Raw genomic sequence first — 16,584 nt, 5'->3', positions numbered from 1 at the left:
TAATTAAGTGCCATTCAGTAGTTTAGGGGAGGGGATATTCCTCTTTCATTCGATAGGAAACTTTGATTCTTAGATTTGAATTTTTAAAAATTCATTATGTATAGAGCTTGAAATCTTATATTAGTTATCAATTAGACATTTATTCACATGACAAGACCATAATCACCTGTAATCCATCGGATGGTCGCAAATTTCAATAGATCAGAACACCTGTGTCATTTAATAATTTAATATTAAAATGGATTACCAAGACTTCAAGCACTCATAATATTAGGCCCAGAAGATAGTAATTTGAAATTTTCAAATTATTCATTTTACATTATCTATTTTCAAACTATTATAGCAAGAATGGTTAGCTCTTTATCTAAATCTTACATAATGTATCTTTAATATTTATTAAAATGCAACTTTTTGTTTATGGTCCCAGTCTCGATATTTAACCTTTTGGTCTTCAATGAATTACAGCTTTGGGTACAGTAAGATTGATTTTTTGTCTGTGCGCTATATCAACATCGTGACTTACTATGATTTTATTCCATGTGTTTATATGATTCTGATATTTCACAGGATTAACGAATTCCAGTGAATGTACACCTTGTACTGGTGGTATGTCATGTGATGTAGAAGGATTATTCAGTCCTATACGACCATGTGAAGCTGGATATTATTGTAGATATGGTGCTATATCAACCACACCAACACAAGGTATAAACAATCGTTCTTCTTATAATATTGTAGCACCGAAAGCGAAACGATTTCGTTAGTAAAAATCATCAACTTAGATTGTGATGAGTGAAAGTTAAACTTAGTTTATGTTGAGTGGATGTTAAAACCCATAAGTGAAAGTCATCAACTTAGTTTATGTTGAGTGGATGTTAAACCCATTAGTGAAAGTCATCAACTTAGTTTATGTTGAGTGGATGTTAAAACCCATTAGTGAAAGTCATCAACTTAGTTTACGTTGAGTGGATGTTAAAACCCTTTAGTGAAAGTCATCAACTTAGTTTATGTTGAGTGGATGTTAAAACCCATTAGTGAAAGTCATCAACTTAGTTTATGTTGAGTGGATGTTAAACCCATTAGTGAAAGTCATCAACTTAGTTTATGTTGAGTGGATGTTAAAACCCATTAGTGAAAGTCATCAACTTAGTTTATGTTGAGTGGATGTTAAAACCCTTTAGTGAAAGTCGTCGAATGAGTTTGTGTCGAATGGAGGTTAACCCCCGTTTAGTAAATGTCATCGACTGAGTTTGTGTTGAGTAGACCTCAAACCCCATTAGTAAAAGTCATAGACTGAGTTTGTGTTGAATCTAAGTTAAATCCCATTAATGAAAGTCGTCAACTGAGTTTGTGGTGAGTGGATGTTAAAACCCTTTAGTGAAAGTTGTCGACTGAGTTTGTGGTGAGTGGGACGTTGAACCCCATTAGTAAAAGTCATTGGTTGATAAGTGAACAGTTTTACAATTTGTGAAGATTGTCTTTATCTCCACATCATTAACAATCTTGTCCCCTCCCCATCACTGGTGCATGAACAGCCTTTCGGATAGGACAAAAAAAACAAAGTCCCGTGTACATGTTGACGTGCACGTAAAAGAACTCTTGATAGTTGAAATTCAAAATAAGAGTAGGTCGTTGCACCGCAAATCGGACAAAACAAGACCCGTGGCACATGAGTGTTAGAAGAATTCAGAAAACGGAGGAATTTACTCATCGTTATACAAATGTTTATTATATTATTCAGGTGTTGAAGCAGATGTCTGTCCTAGAGGATATTATTGTCCAGAAGCTACTAGTGAACCTTTAGCCTGTCCCCATGGAACTTACAGTCCCTCTCTGGGAATGAGGAGTGTCGATATGTGTACCAACTGTACTGGTGGATATTACTGTAACCAAACAGGTAACATGGAAAACTAGACATATATCCAGGATTGTATAGAACATTGTTATTTAAGGCCCCATGGTTTCCGATATCCCACTTCTTTGCTACAGGGATTATCCGAGTTTGATCTCATGCCAGCCAGTGTCGAAATTAACAATAAAATGTAGATTTTATAGCAAGCAGTCTGCTATTTAAAGGGGGGTTGTGTGGCCTAGTGGTTAATGCTTTTGCATGAAACTACAAGGTCTGTCATTGAGTCAGTTTTGATTCCCCGCTTATACGTGACAAGGAGTAGGGTCGCCCATCATACCTTGTGGGTTTTCTCCGGGTCCTCTGGTTTCATCCCACTGCTAAAGACTCCTACGCTCAAGTGAATTATTGAAATAAAATTGAACCATGTGTTAGTCCCAAAATGACCCAGTTTTCTCTCTTTCTCTCTATCTTTAATCATCTTTAACTCTGTTCTATTTATACATACAGGTTTAACATCAGTAACAGGACCTTGTGATGAAGGCTACTATTGTCCTGTACAGTCCAGTACTTCCAGTGAACTGGTCTGTCCTATTGGTTATTATTGTGGCGTTGCAACTGAGACCCCTGCTGCTTGTCCCAATGGAACCTATTCTAATCAGACTGGGTTAACCAAGTCTAGTGACTGTAGTCAATGTCTACCAGGTTATTATTGTAATGGATTCGGTTTGTCGGATGTAAGCGGACCCTGTAAAGCAGGTATGATGTTTTTTGGGTTTTTTGGGGTTTTTTTTTTTTTTTGTTCAATTGCTAAACGTCTGGTGTCTATATCTGAAATTTCTATTTTGTTGTCGAAGCTAAGATAGCATTTTGAAATTTGTCTTTAATAGGATTTTACTGTCCAGAAGGATCTAGTGTTGAGAATCAAGTTATCTGCCCATCGTGTAGATATTGTCCACCAGGAACTGCAGTGCCACCAGTGTGTCCAGCAGGATTGTACGTTGATTTTGATGGCGCCAGCGAATGTCTTGTTTGTCCTGAAGGTAAAAACTATTATTGCTACCAGAATGGGTATCAGTTCCGATGTTAGAAACACTGGGAATTTGTTTTGTGGGTTTTCTCTGGCTTCCTCCCACTGCTAAAGACCCCTACGCTCAAACGAATTATGGGAATGAAATTAAACCACGTGTTAATCCCAAAATGACCTAGTTTGTGTCGAGTGGATGTTAAACCCTCCCTCTCTCTCTCTCTCTCTCTCTCTCTCTCTCTCTCTCTTAAAAGCTGTAGTTATGAGCTGCTGTGGACGTCCCAAGTGCCATATGGCAACTGTTCCGAAAAGCAAACAAACCACTTCAATAAATTGTGGACTGACAACCAAGCACCTGTGATATGTTTGTTTATACTTTATATCCATGTTTGGTTGTATTCAATATGTAGGAAGCACTACAGGAACAAACACAGACAGTAAGTTCTGTTGATGACTTTAATCGACAGATAACCCAGATGTCTTGTATCATGAAAACTGATATTGAACGAAGTGACCTATAACCTACAGGGACTTGTAACATATACAATTAAATGTAATGGCGATTGTTTATCAGAGCTGTCCATCATTGCTAACCACCACTCATCAACCAACCCCTACTAATATGTTTATATATTTAGGTTATTATTGTGTACCTGAGCTGTCAATCATGGCTAAACCGAGCCCCCCAGATCTATATGTTTATATATTTAAATTATTATTGTCCACCTGAGCTGTCAATCATGGCTAAACCGAGCCCCTCTGATATATATTTTTATATATTTAGGTTATTATTGTATACCCGAGCTGTCAATCATTGGCAACCAGTGTACATCTAAACATCCCTGTCCTCAAGGTTTCTTCTGTCCTAATGGTACTGGACATGATTGGCAGGCGTGTCCTGCTGGTAGCTATAGTAACAACAGAGGTTTACGATCATCATCAGACTGTACTACATGTAGTCCTGGTCAATATTGTGCAGGTATGTTTGGTATATGTACTTTATCACATTAAATGAAATGGGGTTTAAGAAAATAAAGTGGGGTTTAAGAAATGAAATGAAATAGAGTTTAGAAAATGAAATGGGGTTTAAGGAATGATATGGGGTTAATGAAATGGGGTTTAAAAAATGAAATGGGGTTTAAAAAATGAAATGGGGTTTAAGAAATGATATGGGGTTAATGAAATGAAATAGGGTTTAAGAAATGAAATGGGGTTTAAGAAATGATATGGGCTTAATGAAATGGGTTTAAGAAATGAAATGAAATGGGTTTAAGAAATGAAATGGGGTTTAAAAAATGAAATGGGGTTTAAGAAATGAAATGAAATGAGTTTTAAGAAATGAAATGAAATGAAGGGGGTTGAAGAAATGAAATAGGATTTATTTGAAAGTTTGTGATTAAAATTTAGAACATGATTAACGATAGTGATATGAAAGGAAATGGGCTTTAACATCCAGTTTTCCGCAAACCCTAAACGGACAAACAAAAATCGCAAATATAGATCAGGCACATATCAGAATTTGAATGAATGTTATAAATGATATTTCAAAATGCCTAATAGACATCGATATTTCATAGCATGACAATCTTAAATAGAGCAGAACAGTAGGACGCGTTAAACCCCATTTCATTTCATTTCATTAGTCCAGTCGGAGCAAAACAGTAGGACGCGTTAAACCCCATTTTATTTTATTCACCACTCTGACTGAAACTAAATCTGTCGATTGTTTTCTTCTTGTAGGAACGAATCTAACATCTCCTACAGGACCTTGTTTAGAAGGTTATTACTGTAGTTCAGGAGTTGCTTCCCCTGCACCATTAATGATTAACGACACCCAATGTCCCACGGACACTGTTCATCCTATTGTTGGCAATATCTGTCCAACTGGTCATTACTGTCCGCAAGGTTCAGACTTTCCCATTGGTTGTGCTGCTGGTACCTATCAAGATTTAACCAATCAAAAAGAGTGTAAGAGCTGTCCAAGAGGATATTATTGCTATGCCAACACAACTGACTACACCACCAATGAATGTCCAGCTGGACATTACTGTGGCGTTAATACAACTGATCCCAACCTGAACCCTTGCCCGGCTGGCACATTTAACAACGTGACAACACAGGAAGATATAACGAGTTGTCTCCCCTGTACACCAGGCATGTATTGTCAAGGTAATGGTAATATAATGCCTACAGGGAATTGTACTGCAGGATGGTATTGTATTAATGGATCATCAGCATCACAGGTGAGTGGGTCATATTAAAAATACTTTAAAAGAAGTTTTAACACCTATTCAGCACATAAATTGTATATATTTTGACAAAATTAACAGTTTCGCTTAAAGCAAGATGTTGGACATGATAATGATCCATTAGTTTTTATGTTCAGATCATCTACCCAATAGAAGTGAGTCTGAGCAGATAATTTATCTTATCAAGTGCTTCTAACCAGATCATTTACCTTATCAGAGGTCCTCTAACCATATCATTTAAAGATACATTATGGGAGATTAGATAAAGAGCTGGCAGTTCTCAATATAATAGTTAAAAACTAGAGAATATAAAGCTAATTTGCTGAAAAATTCAGTCAAACTGATCCACTATGAACCGAGAATTAAGCGGTTGAAATTTCGACCTAGCCTAGATCATCATTACTAAAGTCAGTATGATAGAAAATATAGTCTCGATTATCCATTTCATGATTAAATCAGGAATGAAAGTTGAGCAGCAAAACAGATCATAATCCAGTAAATATCACAGGCTACCGATGACATCGAGAATTGATTAACATCTGGATAAGTTAATTAATGTCTAATTAATAATTTATATACTATTCAAAAAAAGTAGGGGATATTTGATTTTTAAGTGTTATTAAAGTCACCTAATGAAACTGACGAAGAAACAAATGACAAAATGAAATGAAGTTCACATTCATCGATTTATTCCAAATGATCGTTAGACTAAGTAAGGCACAGACTGACCATTATAAGGGTAAAATGATACCCGGGGTCAAACAGCAAAGTTACCACAGCATCACAACCAAGTCAGTAACGGGTAAATCCTCCTCTGTTTGCCAAACAAGCATTGATCCGACGTGGTATACTCCTAATGAGACGTCTAAGGTCATTTTGGTTCAGATTGTCCCATTCCTGTTGCAACGCAGCAGCAAGTTCTTGGACATTGGCAGGACGTTGTTGACGTTGACGTAACCTCTGTCCAAGCATGTCCCAGACATGCTCGATGGGGGAGAGGTCGGGACTCAGTGCTGGCCAAGGTAATGTGGTGATGTTCTGTTGTTGGAGGTAACCTGTAACGATCCTGGCCCTGTGACATCTTGCGTTGTCATCCTGGAAGATGAAACGGCGGCCATGACGTCGTGCGAACTGCACAACATGGACTGCCAAGATGTTGTCCCGGTAGTACTGGCCTGTAACACGCCCTGCAACAACATGTAAAGCCGTTCTTCCAGCAACAGTGATGCCTCCCCACACCATAACAGAACCACCCCCAAATCGATCATGTCTGATGACGTTAACGTCTTGGAAGCGCTCGTTTCGACGACGCCACACCCACCTACGTCTGTCCGAAAAATCAACAGTGAACCTTGACTCATCTGAAAACATCACATTGCTCCAGCGTCGATTATCCCAGTGTTGACGATCCCTACACCAACGACGTCTTGCCTGAATGTGATGATCTCTCAAACAAGGGATCACGCGAGGACGTCGGGCGCGAAGGTGACCCCTATGCAGTCGATTCCGAATCGTCTGGCCACTCACTCTCACACCAGTGTCTGTTTGAAGACGAGCGCTGATCTGATTTGCTGTGATGACTCGATTTCTCAAGGCCAAGGTACGGATAAATCGATCCTGGGCTTGAGTTGTCGCCCTTGGTCGACCTGAGCGTGGTCTGTCCTGTACAGATTGTGTATCACGGTATCTGGACCATAGCTTGCTTATGACAGACTGAGAAACATTCATCGTCCGCGCCACAACCGCCTGTGTTGTGCCGATCTGTAGCATGCCAAGGGCACGTAACCTTTCATTTTGGGTAAGCCGACGCATATCAAAATTTGTTTTCTGGTCACTAAAACAATTAAACTGATGTTTCCACCCTGGAATTCAATGCCACAATGACTGTAACATTCAAAGTCAGAGTCGTGCAAATCTTGGGTTGGACCCCCATGATGATCCCAAGCATCACCTGCATTCCATGCGGTAGCTATTGGTGCGTTTGGGCGTCACATGTAACTGGAAATGTTTCTTCAGTTAGGTTCTATAGTGACTTTTTTCGTAGTCATTTGCATATTTTAGTATTATGCCCCCAAAATCAAATATCCCCTACTTTTTTTGAATAGTATATAACATTTCAGGCCTAAAGAAAGACCTACAATAGGCAGATTTAGCTCTTGCATAATGTATGTTTTAACGTCTCGAAGTGCTTCTAACCAGATAGGTATACTCAGTAGAAGGTGCTGGTTATATTTTCTATAGAAGGGTTTCTATGAAGTTGTCTTTGATGTACAAAGCAGATGCCACAGAGTTTGTGTACATGTAAAGAGATTATTTCATGTATTGTTTAAATTTATATTTTAATTTTTAAACAGCCGAGCTCAAACGGTGGAGAATGTCAGCCAGGCTATTTTTGCCCTGAAGGATCTGTTACCATGGAAAAATGTACTCCTGGAAAATACTGCCAGACACCACGACTTCCTGCACCAACTGGTGACTGTGACCCCAGATACTACTGCCCTCTAGGGTCAAGTTTATCCAATCAATTAGAATGTACTATAGGTCATTATTGTCCAATGGGAACGGCTGTACCAGAAGCATGTTCTAATGGAACCTATAATCCAGTGACTCGTCTATCGTCGGAAGGAGAATGTCAGTCGTGTGATGGAGGATACTATTGTAACGGAACTGGTCTGAGTGCTGTAAGCGGACCTTGTAATGCAGGTAAGAGCAGTCGTTATTTCGAGAAACCAAGGCAACTGTTGATATTTTCCCTAAGGATGCACATAACTCCATCTACTTGTTTCAAATTATTTGGGCCGGGGCGAATTGGCCCCCTCGGAAAATTTTTTACCCCGGGCAAAGCTGGGTATCCTGCTGGTATATACATAATTACAGGTTATTAGTGTCCTGGTCAATCCCGTATCCGGGGGTTTGGATGGCCGAATGGTTAGCATGTGCACGCTGTATCATTAGGTCTCATTGAGTCAACTGGTGTGGTTTAGATTGCCTGTCCAACCTCTTGGGTTTTCTCGGTGTCCTCCGGTTTCCTCCCACTGCTAAAGACCCCTACCCGCAGGCGAGTCATTGAAATAAAACTGAACCATTTGTTGGTCCCGAAATGACGCTAAACCCTTTTCTCTCTCTCTCAATGCAGTATCCTAATAGTTGATATGTTATAATTTCAGGTTATTATTGTCCTGCTGGCCAATCAACACCCACACCATTTGAATATCTGTGTCCAGAAAACCATTATTGTCTGGAAGCAAGTGCCACACCCACCAGATGTAATTCTGGTTTCTATCAGAATGAACTTGGACAGATACAGTGTAAACAGTGCCCTGAAGGTAAGACTTTATACCTTGTCCTGAAGTTCAGACTTTTAAACCTTGTCCTGGAGATCAGAGTTTAAAACTTATCTGGAAGGTAAATACTTAATCTTAGAGCAAACAAATCCCAAAAGAAACTGATGCTCCATAATTATTTTATGAATCAAAACATGTTTCAGTTCGTCAATTCTGCACATGAAAGAAAAAATGCCCTGTATAAAGAATGGGCATTGACTTGTGTAGAAGAGATTTCAAAACTATTATTCAGATTGCGGTGTAAATCTTCAGAACTACTCTTCTGCTCCGACTGGGCTAATGGAGATGGGCATACGTCATACAGTGTGCTATGGGTGAAATTTTACCCGGAATGGCCTACTTTTATATCAAATTCCACCTGCCAAAGGATCTTTTACGTTTCTCGGTAAACATAGGGATTGAAGATGGGACCTTCAGATTAACGAGCCAACTTCTTACTCACCGAGCTACATTGGCTCCCTGGCCAGGACAGTGGTGCAAGATTAAGGGTGTAGCAAGAAAAACTGTCTAGTAATTTGAATGGGATGAAAACTGAGAACCTGTATATCTTGACAATTTATGCATTTCTTAAATAGGGTGGGACGTAGTGTTCCCTCATAGCATACTGTATGGTGTATGCACATCTTCATTAGACATGTTGGCTTAGAGATATGTTACAACAATTTTTTTCTTTCCATCAAAATATTTTGAATTCTATTTTCAGGATACTATTGTGATAACAGTTTCTCGACAGCCGGCGATCTAGGGAATTTCACTTGTCCGGAAGGATATTACTGTCCGGCTCAAACAGAAAGAGCCAATCAATGGCCCTGTCCCAGTGGAACGTTTAATAATAAAACAGGACGTACAAATATCACAGAGTGTCAGTCGTGTAGTCCAGGTTACTATTGTCAATCAACTGGATTAACTGTACCTGAAGGACTCTGTTATCCAGGGTAAGTTTTTATATTTTGGTGACTTATTTATTTGGGCGATGTTTCGAAGAGTATTCTCTCAATAATTTCAGACAAGTAAAGTAACAAATGTTGAGAGAATATTCTTTGAAACATCCTTAAAATAAATTAGTAATTATTGCTCTATCTAATTACTAAATACTGTCTATAGGGTTATGATTAGGGTTTTTTAGGATTTGGAGTAAAAATTCCTTGGTTGACGAAGGCTAGGAAAGTCTTTGATAGGACAAAATACCATCGTACTCTGTGGCGTACAAGTAATCAATCCCTCGGCGGTTAGAATTAACTGAAGAGTAGGAGGTAAAAATGCTGATCAGGCAAAATTTAAATCATAGAACACTGTATAGCATATGCCCAAATGGTGGAAAAAAGGAGGTTGTTATACCCCATTTCATTTCATTTATTTGGCGAGAGTTCAAAATTGGATACAATAAATCGCAATATACAGTTTTAAACTACAATACTTACCCTTTATAAGATGTAATTTGTTGAATGTTAGGTGGAAACGCCACTGTCTTGGCAAAATTTCACTCCCACCTGTATTCGTTGCCACGATTTGTGCAGAAAAGTAGTATACTAAAGCTCATTTGATTTTGTATTTAATTTGTTTCAGATATTATTGTAATGGAAGTACAATTAATCCGAACCCAACAGAAGCTGTATGTCCAATAGGAAACTATTGTCCAGAAGGTAGTTACAAACCTCTACCATGTCCAGATGGTACTATGTCCAGTAGTATCGGAAACACCCAAATCAACGATTGTGATCCATGTAAACCTGGAAACTATTGTACCCCAGATAGTTCCAAAAATGGTGAGTTCCGCAAACACCAAAAACAATTCTATACAATAGCAATCTGATTAAAACACAGTTCCTATTTCGTTTCGTCTTTTTATTGTTCCAAATTTCATTTTACTTGTCTATACTACACTAGGATCTGGAAGAGTTGTTATATTACCGGCGTTCTGGTTGAAGTGAGGGATTAGCCAACGAAACGGTCTTTTACGGTGAGTTCTTGGCATGTGATGCACAGAACTATGGATAAACCACTAGAAACATCCATGTCTGACATCATAGGGTCAAAAGCCACTCGTACGACCCCTGACACGACCTCGTGGTACAACCGGTTAGATCTTCATGTAGTGTAGGCCATCGAAAGTATAAAAATACGAAACGAAATGTAGATCTGTATTTTAATCAGATTCATACAATAGAATTACTGTTTATTTCTAATTGCCTGGGGATAGAGGGGGGGAGGGGGTGCGCTTTAGATTTTAAGGTATGTTCTCATGGTTTTGATCTCCCACTTGTGACCAGGAGTAAGGGTTGCCTGCCTTACCTCATGGGTTTCACAGGGTCTTCTGGTTTCCTCCCACTGCTAAAGACCCCTAAACACAATCGAATTATTGAAATAAAATTATATCACATGGAAAGTTACGATATGACCGGGTGTATGTTAGGTCCCGAGTGGCCGAAAGACCGACCGGCCGCGGATGCTTCTTGGCTGGAGTACCGAGCGGCCGATCTCGCCACTACATTTCTAACCTAGGGTAAACTATGCTGGAACATCCCAAAGAACCTTTTCTCGGTCAACTCCATAGATCATATTGAATATTTATATTACAGGTTTCAGTTTACCGTGTAATGCTGGATATATTTGTCTAAATGGTTCCAACCTGCCCAACCCAACTGATGGGATCAAAGGTTATATCTGTCCAACTGGTCATTATTGTCTAGAGGGAGCTGTTAAAGAGATACCATGTCAGAAAGGAACGTATTCACCACATGAAGGGTTAGGTAAGTTAAATAAAATCTTTTTTTCTTTACAGGGGGGTGGGGGTAAGTGGCTGAATGGTTTTAACACGTGCACGTTGGATCATAAAGTCTGTCATTGAGTCAAGTGGCATGGGTTCGATGCTCAGACAGCATCAATCATTTCCATCTAGCATATAGTCAAAATTCCAACTTTTCTTGTATGAACATGCCAACAGGTATACATGACCTTGACTTTCCATCCTATCCAAATGAGGGGGGTTGGATGGCTGAAATGGTTAGCTCGTGTGTGTTGTATCATAAGGTCTGTCATTGAATTAATTGGCGTGGTTTCGATTCCTTTGTTCTACATGACAAGGAGTAGGGTTGCCTGTCCAACCTTTTGGGTTTTATCTGTGTCCTCCGGTTTCCTCCCACTGCTAAAGACCCCTACGCACAACCGAATAATTGAAATAAAATTAAACTATATGTTAGTCCCGAAATGACCTAATCTATGTTGAGTGGACTTAAACATCTATTTGAAGTTGATAAGTTTATAAATTTTCCTTTTCTCAAAGTGTGCAACTGACTTTCTTTCCAGGTGAATGTTTAGAATGTGGGTCTGGACAATCTTGTCCACATCAAGGGATGAATGATACAATAGTATGTCCGACTGGATATTACTGTCTAAATGGTACAACAGATAACGGAAATCCATGTCCCTTAGGTATATTTTAAATTTATTACAAGGAAAGTTTTGTTTTTGTTGTTTGTAGTTCCATGATAAACACATGGTTTATAAAACAACACAGAGATATCCATGGTATTACGTGAAGGCCTTGATAAGATGTACGTAGTTAAAGCGAGATCAAGCCTTCTATTGAAGATGGGTAGTTCCATATTTTCTAAATCTAGTATCGATGGAGCAGATGGCTAAAAATGTCATTTCTAATCCATTTTTTTTTTTGTTGATAAAAAATAATCTCCAACATTAAAAAGTCTAAAATGGTTTGGCCAATTTGTTTAAAACAAAATAAAAACAAAAAACAATTGGCCTTGAGGTAGGTTTGAGATTGGAATTACCAATTATTACCAAAGACAATTATAAAATAATTTTTGATGTAGTGCTGTATGATGCTCTCACAAATAATTTGTTAAATTTATTTTAAATCCTTGTTTATTGTTCAAAAAATGAAATAAATCTGTATGAATGTGATAGTCGTGCAGCGAATAAAATATATCAAGATCCAGGAATTAGCCTTGAAATAAACAAGACTTTTTTTTTATAGTGTTAATTGTCAACCAGTAATTACTATAATCTGTCTTTAAAAGGCATTTAATGAAAGCAATCAGGCCCGGATCCAGGATTTTGTCGAGGGGGGGGGGGGCATACATTGGAGTAAAGGGTAATCATAAGAGTGCCGCATGCATTAGTGGTTTGCTGTAGTCCCCAGATTCTTCGTCGCGGCCTCATTAAACAGAAACTAAAATCTTGGAATCCCATTGCTGGCTGCAGGTGCTGGTCTGAACAGTGATGACCAGTCTCACTGGGGCCGAGGGGGGGGGGGGGGGTCACGGCTCCCAGGGCCCCCCCCGGTTCCGCGCCTGGCAATATATAATAACAGACAACTTTAATAAACCTAGTGAATGTTATCGATTTTTAATTGACCAGGTACGTACAGCCCGTTTGAAGGATTAACGAGTTTAGATGAATGTTTAGGATGTCCTCTAGGTAGATTCTGTAACGAATCAGGTCTGTCAACAATAAGTGGTCAATGTTCGGCTGGTTATCTATGTCTAGCCAATTCTACGAGTCCTTCACCTAGTGATAGTATCAATAAACTCTGTCCGGCTGGACATTACTGTCTAGAAGGTAAATATCCATTTGTTGTTGCCCATGTCCGTCCAGATGTCCGTTCACATTTGTTTGTGGTCACAATTTTTATAAGACTTAATCATCGGTTACATTTGATTTTGACGAAACTTGAAATATATGTTTATATCCAGTTGGCACATATTGGACTTTCCGAAATATCGCCCCAGATTATAAGAAAATCACCTACATAGATTATGGACACTCTAGAGGTCAAAAATGTTATTCGATTTTGATGAATCGTAAAATGTGTTTTTATTATACAAAAATTGTGAATGGGTTCCTGTTAGAATTGTAACTAGGGGGGTAGATGGCCGAATGGTTAGCGCATGCATGCTGTATCATAAGGCCTGTCATTGAGTCAACTGCCGTTGTTTCGATTCCTCGGTTGTACATGACCTCGTGGGTTTTCTCTGAGTCCTCAGGTTTCCTCCCACTGCTAAAGACCCATACGCACGGACGAATTGTTGAAATAAAATTGAACCATATGCTAGTCCTGAAATGACCTGGGTTGTGTCGTGTGGACATTAAACCCAATTTCTCTCTCTCTCAATAACTCGATATATGTATCCACAGGCTCTGTGATGGCAACAAGATGTCCAAGGGGAACAACCAGGAATCAGACAGGTGGAGCTAGTGAGGCTGATTGTTGGCCATGTGCTGCTGGATTTTATTGTGACGTAGAAGGTGGTCTAGAACCGACAGGTGTTTGTCAAGAAAGATATTATTGTCCTGATTTCGCTAGAATTGAATCGTCTGCTCCATCAGCGTTCTCTTGTCCTCCAGGCTATTTCTGTCCAGAGCAGACGGGAATTCCCATTGGATGTCCTCCAGGTAAGTTGGTTTTCTTACTCTCTCTGAAGGGCAGGAAGTCTGTGGGGTTGATTTGTATCGTTTTTGATCTCAAACTTGTGCATGACAATGAGTAAAGTCGTCGGCCAATACTCATGGGTTTACTATTTGAAATTAGATTAAATGAAACATGGCTTTAATGTAAATCAAATTGGCCGAGAAAGTTCATCAGGATTTTACGACGTGGTGCAGGACGGCGGGCCTGACAAGGACAGCAATCTAGTCGTTCAGATGGTCCGGTAAACCGAGGCCCCGTGTATACATTGGCGTACACGTAAAAGACCCCTTGGCAGTTAGAATTAGATATAAGAGTAGACCATAGTGCCGCTGATGGGGCAAAATTTCCCTGACAGCACAATGTTTGGCTTATGCCCGTCTTCATTAGCCCAGTATAGGAGCAGAACAGTAGGACGTTAAACCCCATTTCATTTCTGATCTTCATTTTGTTTTTCCAGGCACCTATCAACCATCCAATGGATCTATAGATTGTCTACCCTGTCCAGCTGGATATATATGTCTAAACAATACCTCTGTTCCGGAACCATGTCCCCCGTACTCCTATTGTCCAAACGCCACTATAGAACCCGTTCTGTGTCCCAATGGAACATACACAGACCCCACTACAACTGGTTTAATTCAAGAGTCGGACTGTTTTACTTGTATCACTGGTAAGCATGACAACGGGTAAACTATTTAATTTGGATTTAAAGATGCTGCCTTTTCATTGGTTAGGAAGTTCATTTTTCCTAAATTTTTTAGACTTTCGTCCAATGAAAAAGAATAGTGATTTTTAAAAAAATTTTAAAAATAAGGTGTGAAGACTTCTACTTGTATCTGACGAGGGGATGTGACTAAGTTGTCTGTCTATAAAGGACATGTTATTGTAGATGATAAAACCTGTTATCTATGCAAGTCATGAGTTTGACCTCGGGTTTGCATGGTCGTCTTATCTCAAACATTTCATACAACTGAGAACAACTAGAAGAAACTAGCTTCAACTGAATGCAACTGAAAAAAGGTTAATCTGTGTGCCTCTTACAACTTAAAGCACTAGTTCCAGTCAGTTGCACATTTTTAACTTTCTGCAACTTGCTTCAACTATCTTAAGTTATGAATTGCTTTATTCTTATTGTACACATTTCTATGGAATACAATTATTGTTTATTAAGGAACAACGGAACATTTCTCGTCTTTATCAAGCAATTGAAACGTAATTCAGTAATAAACGGTAATCGTATTCCATAAAGTTATGTCCTGGCTGCTTCCAGTGTTATTGAAACACTACGTATGTTTAATAAGATACCTTAGTTAAATGATATTGATGCTATGTATGTTTGATATGGTACCTTAGCTAAATGCCATTGAAACAATGTGTACACTTATAGGCCACTACTGAAACAATGTTTATATTTGTAGGTAAATATTGTAGCGGTGGACGTGTAGCAGGTGATTGTACGGCCGGTTACCTCTGTATGTCTGGAATGAGTTTACCCAATCCTGATGTTTCTCTACGACCAGACGGCGGACCTTGTCCCTATGGTTACTATTGTCCTGCAGGTGAGTACATCATTGGTTATAAATTAGTATCGACTGGTGACCAAGTCAAGAGTATAGTTCTCTAATTTCCTCCTTATAAAGACCCCTATATTGGCATGCCAATTTTTGAAGTACTGATAGACCATGTTTTAGTCTCAAAGTGACCTTGTAAGTATCAAGTGAATGTTAACTCCATCTCTCTCGCTATGTTATAAAAATTTTGACCACCATTTTGATACAATATCAAAGAATAAAGATTATGTTGCTGTCAGTAGGAACACAGGAATCTGCATACTATGATGATAAAAAGTATGTTGGAAAACACGTTTGTTTCCATGCATGTTGAGTTTTATCTGTGTCCAATTTTTCAGGAACTCTAGCACCTGTGACTTGTCCACCATTAAAGTTCATTGATAAAGAAGGTGCTGCCACCAGTAGTGAATGTCAGCCATGTCCTGCTGGAAGAATTTGTCCTGCGAATTCCACTGTGTCGCAGCCATGTCCTGCTGGCTATTATTGTGAAGTGTCACAGCCTGTGCAGCCGTGCCCGGCCCAGACGTACAACGATATCCCCGGAGCTGAAGATATCAGTTGGTGTAAAGCGTGTCCTGAAGGGTATTGGTGTAATATAGAGGGAATGGCTAACTATACAGTCAATCCCTGCTCTCCAGGATTTTACTGTACAAATGCTACAGACGCTCCAAGACCTTGTCCACCAGGAACTTACAGGTATGAAACCATGGTTACAACTCCTAATAAGGCTATTGTGATAACACAATATCGCCTGTTCAGAGCTATGACAAATATTTTTGAAAAACTGTACCAATTTGTTTTGACAAAACATGAACTTGATTCCTTTTAGTTGTATTTAATAATACGATGGCCAGTGCTTGTACTGTCCTTCATTTCTAAATGAGGGACAAAAATGGCTTTTGGTATCCGCCAGACTAATATGGTGTATTTTCATTTCAATGGTATCACTTGCTCACAAAGAAATCAGATAAAACCCACAAAGTTTAGACAAAGATGTGTTCATGAAAATGATGCCTAAATCTATGGAAGACCTCATGATCCATGGTACAACCATTAGACATTAGACATTTTTACATTTTTTACGGCTAGTTACACACTTGCTAATTAATGACAACT

General features: G+C 39.0%; 1 protein-coding gene across 1 annotated transcript in view; it reads left to right on the top strand.

The window, feature by feature from the left end:
* LOC126832468 (uncharacterized) overlaps positions 1–16,584 on the top strand; it is a 135,437-nt gene that overhangs the window by 81,701 nt on the left and 37,152 nt on the right. The window contains exons 92-108 of the mRNA XM_056103230.1: positions 568–705; positions 1,742–1,897; positions 2,360–2,608; positions 2,740–2,892; positions 3,661–3,855; positions 4,617–5,119; positions 7,480–7,828; positions 8,293–8,451; positions 9,173–9,404; positions 10,036–10,235; positions 11,049–11,219; positions 11,776–11,901; positions 12,847–13,047; positions 13,624–13,881; positions 14,355–14,567; positions 15,316–15,456; positions 15,807–16,164. Of these exons, the coding sequence (XP_055959205.1) occupies positions 568–705; positions 1,742–1,897; positions 2,360–2,608; positions 2,740–2,892; positions 3,661–3,855; positions 4,617–5,119; positions 7,480–7,828; positions 8,293–8,451; positions 9,173–9,404; positions 10,036–10,235; positions 11,049–11,219; positions 11,776–11,901; positions 12,847–13,047; positions 13,624–13,881; positions 14,355–14,567; positions 15,316–15,456; positions 15,807–16,164 (3,802 nt within the window). The remainder of the gene's footprint in view (positions 1–567; positions 706–1,741; positions 1,898–2,359; positions 2,609–2,739; positions 2,893–3,660; positions 3,856–4,616; positions 5,120–7,479; positions 7,829–8,292; positions 8,452–9,172; positions 9,405–10,035; positions 10,236–11,048; positions 11,220–11,775; positions 11,902–12,846; positions 13,048–13,623; positions 13,882–14,354; positions 14,568–15,315; positions 15,457–15,806; positions 16,165–16,584) is intronic.

The sequence above is a fragment of the Patella vulgata genome, chromosome 9, assembly GCF_932274485.2.
Source record: "Patella vulgata chromosome 9, xgPatVulg1.2, whole genome shotgun sequence".
NCBI lineage: Eukaryota > Metazoa > Mollusca > Gastropoda > Patellidae > Patella > Patella vulgata.
This window is presented reverse-complemented; position numbering and strand designations above follow the sequence as displayed.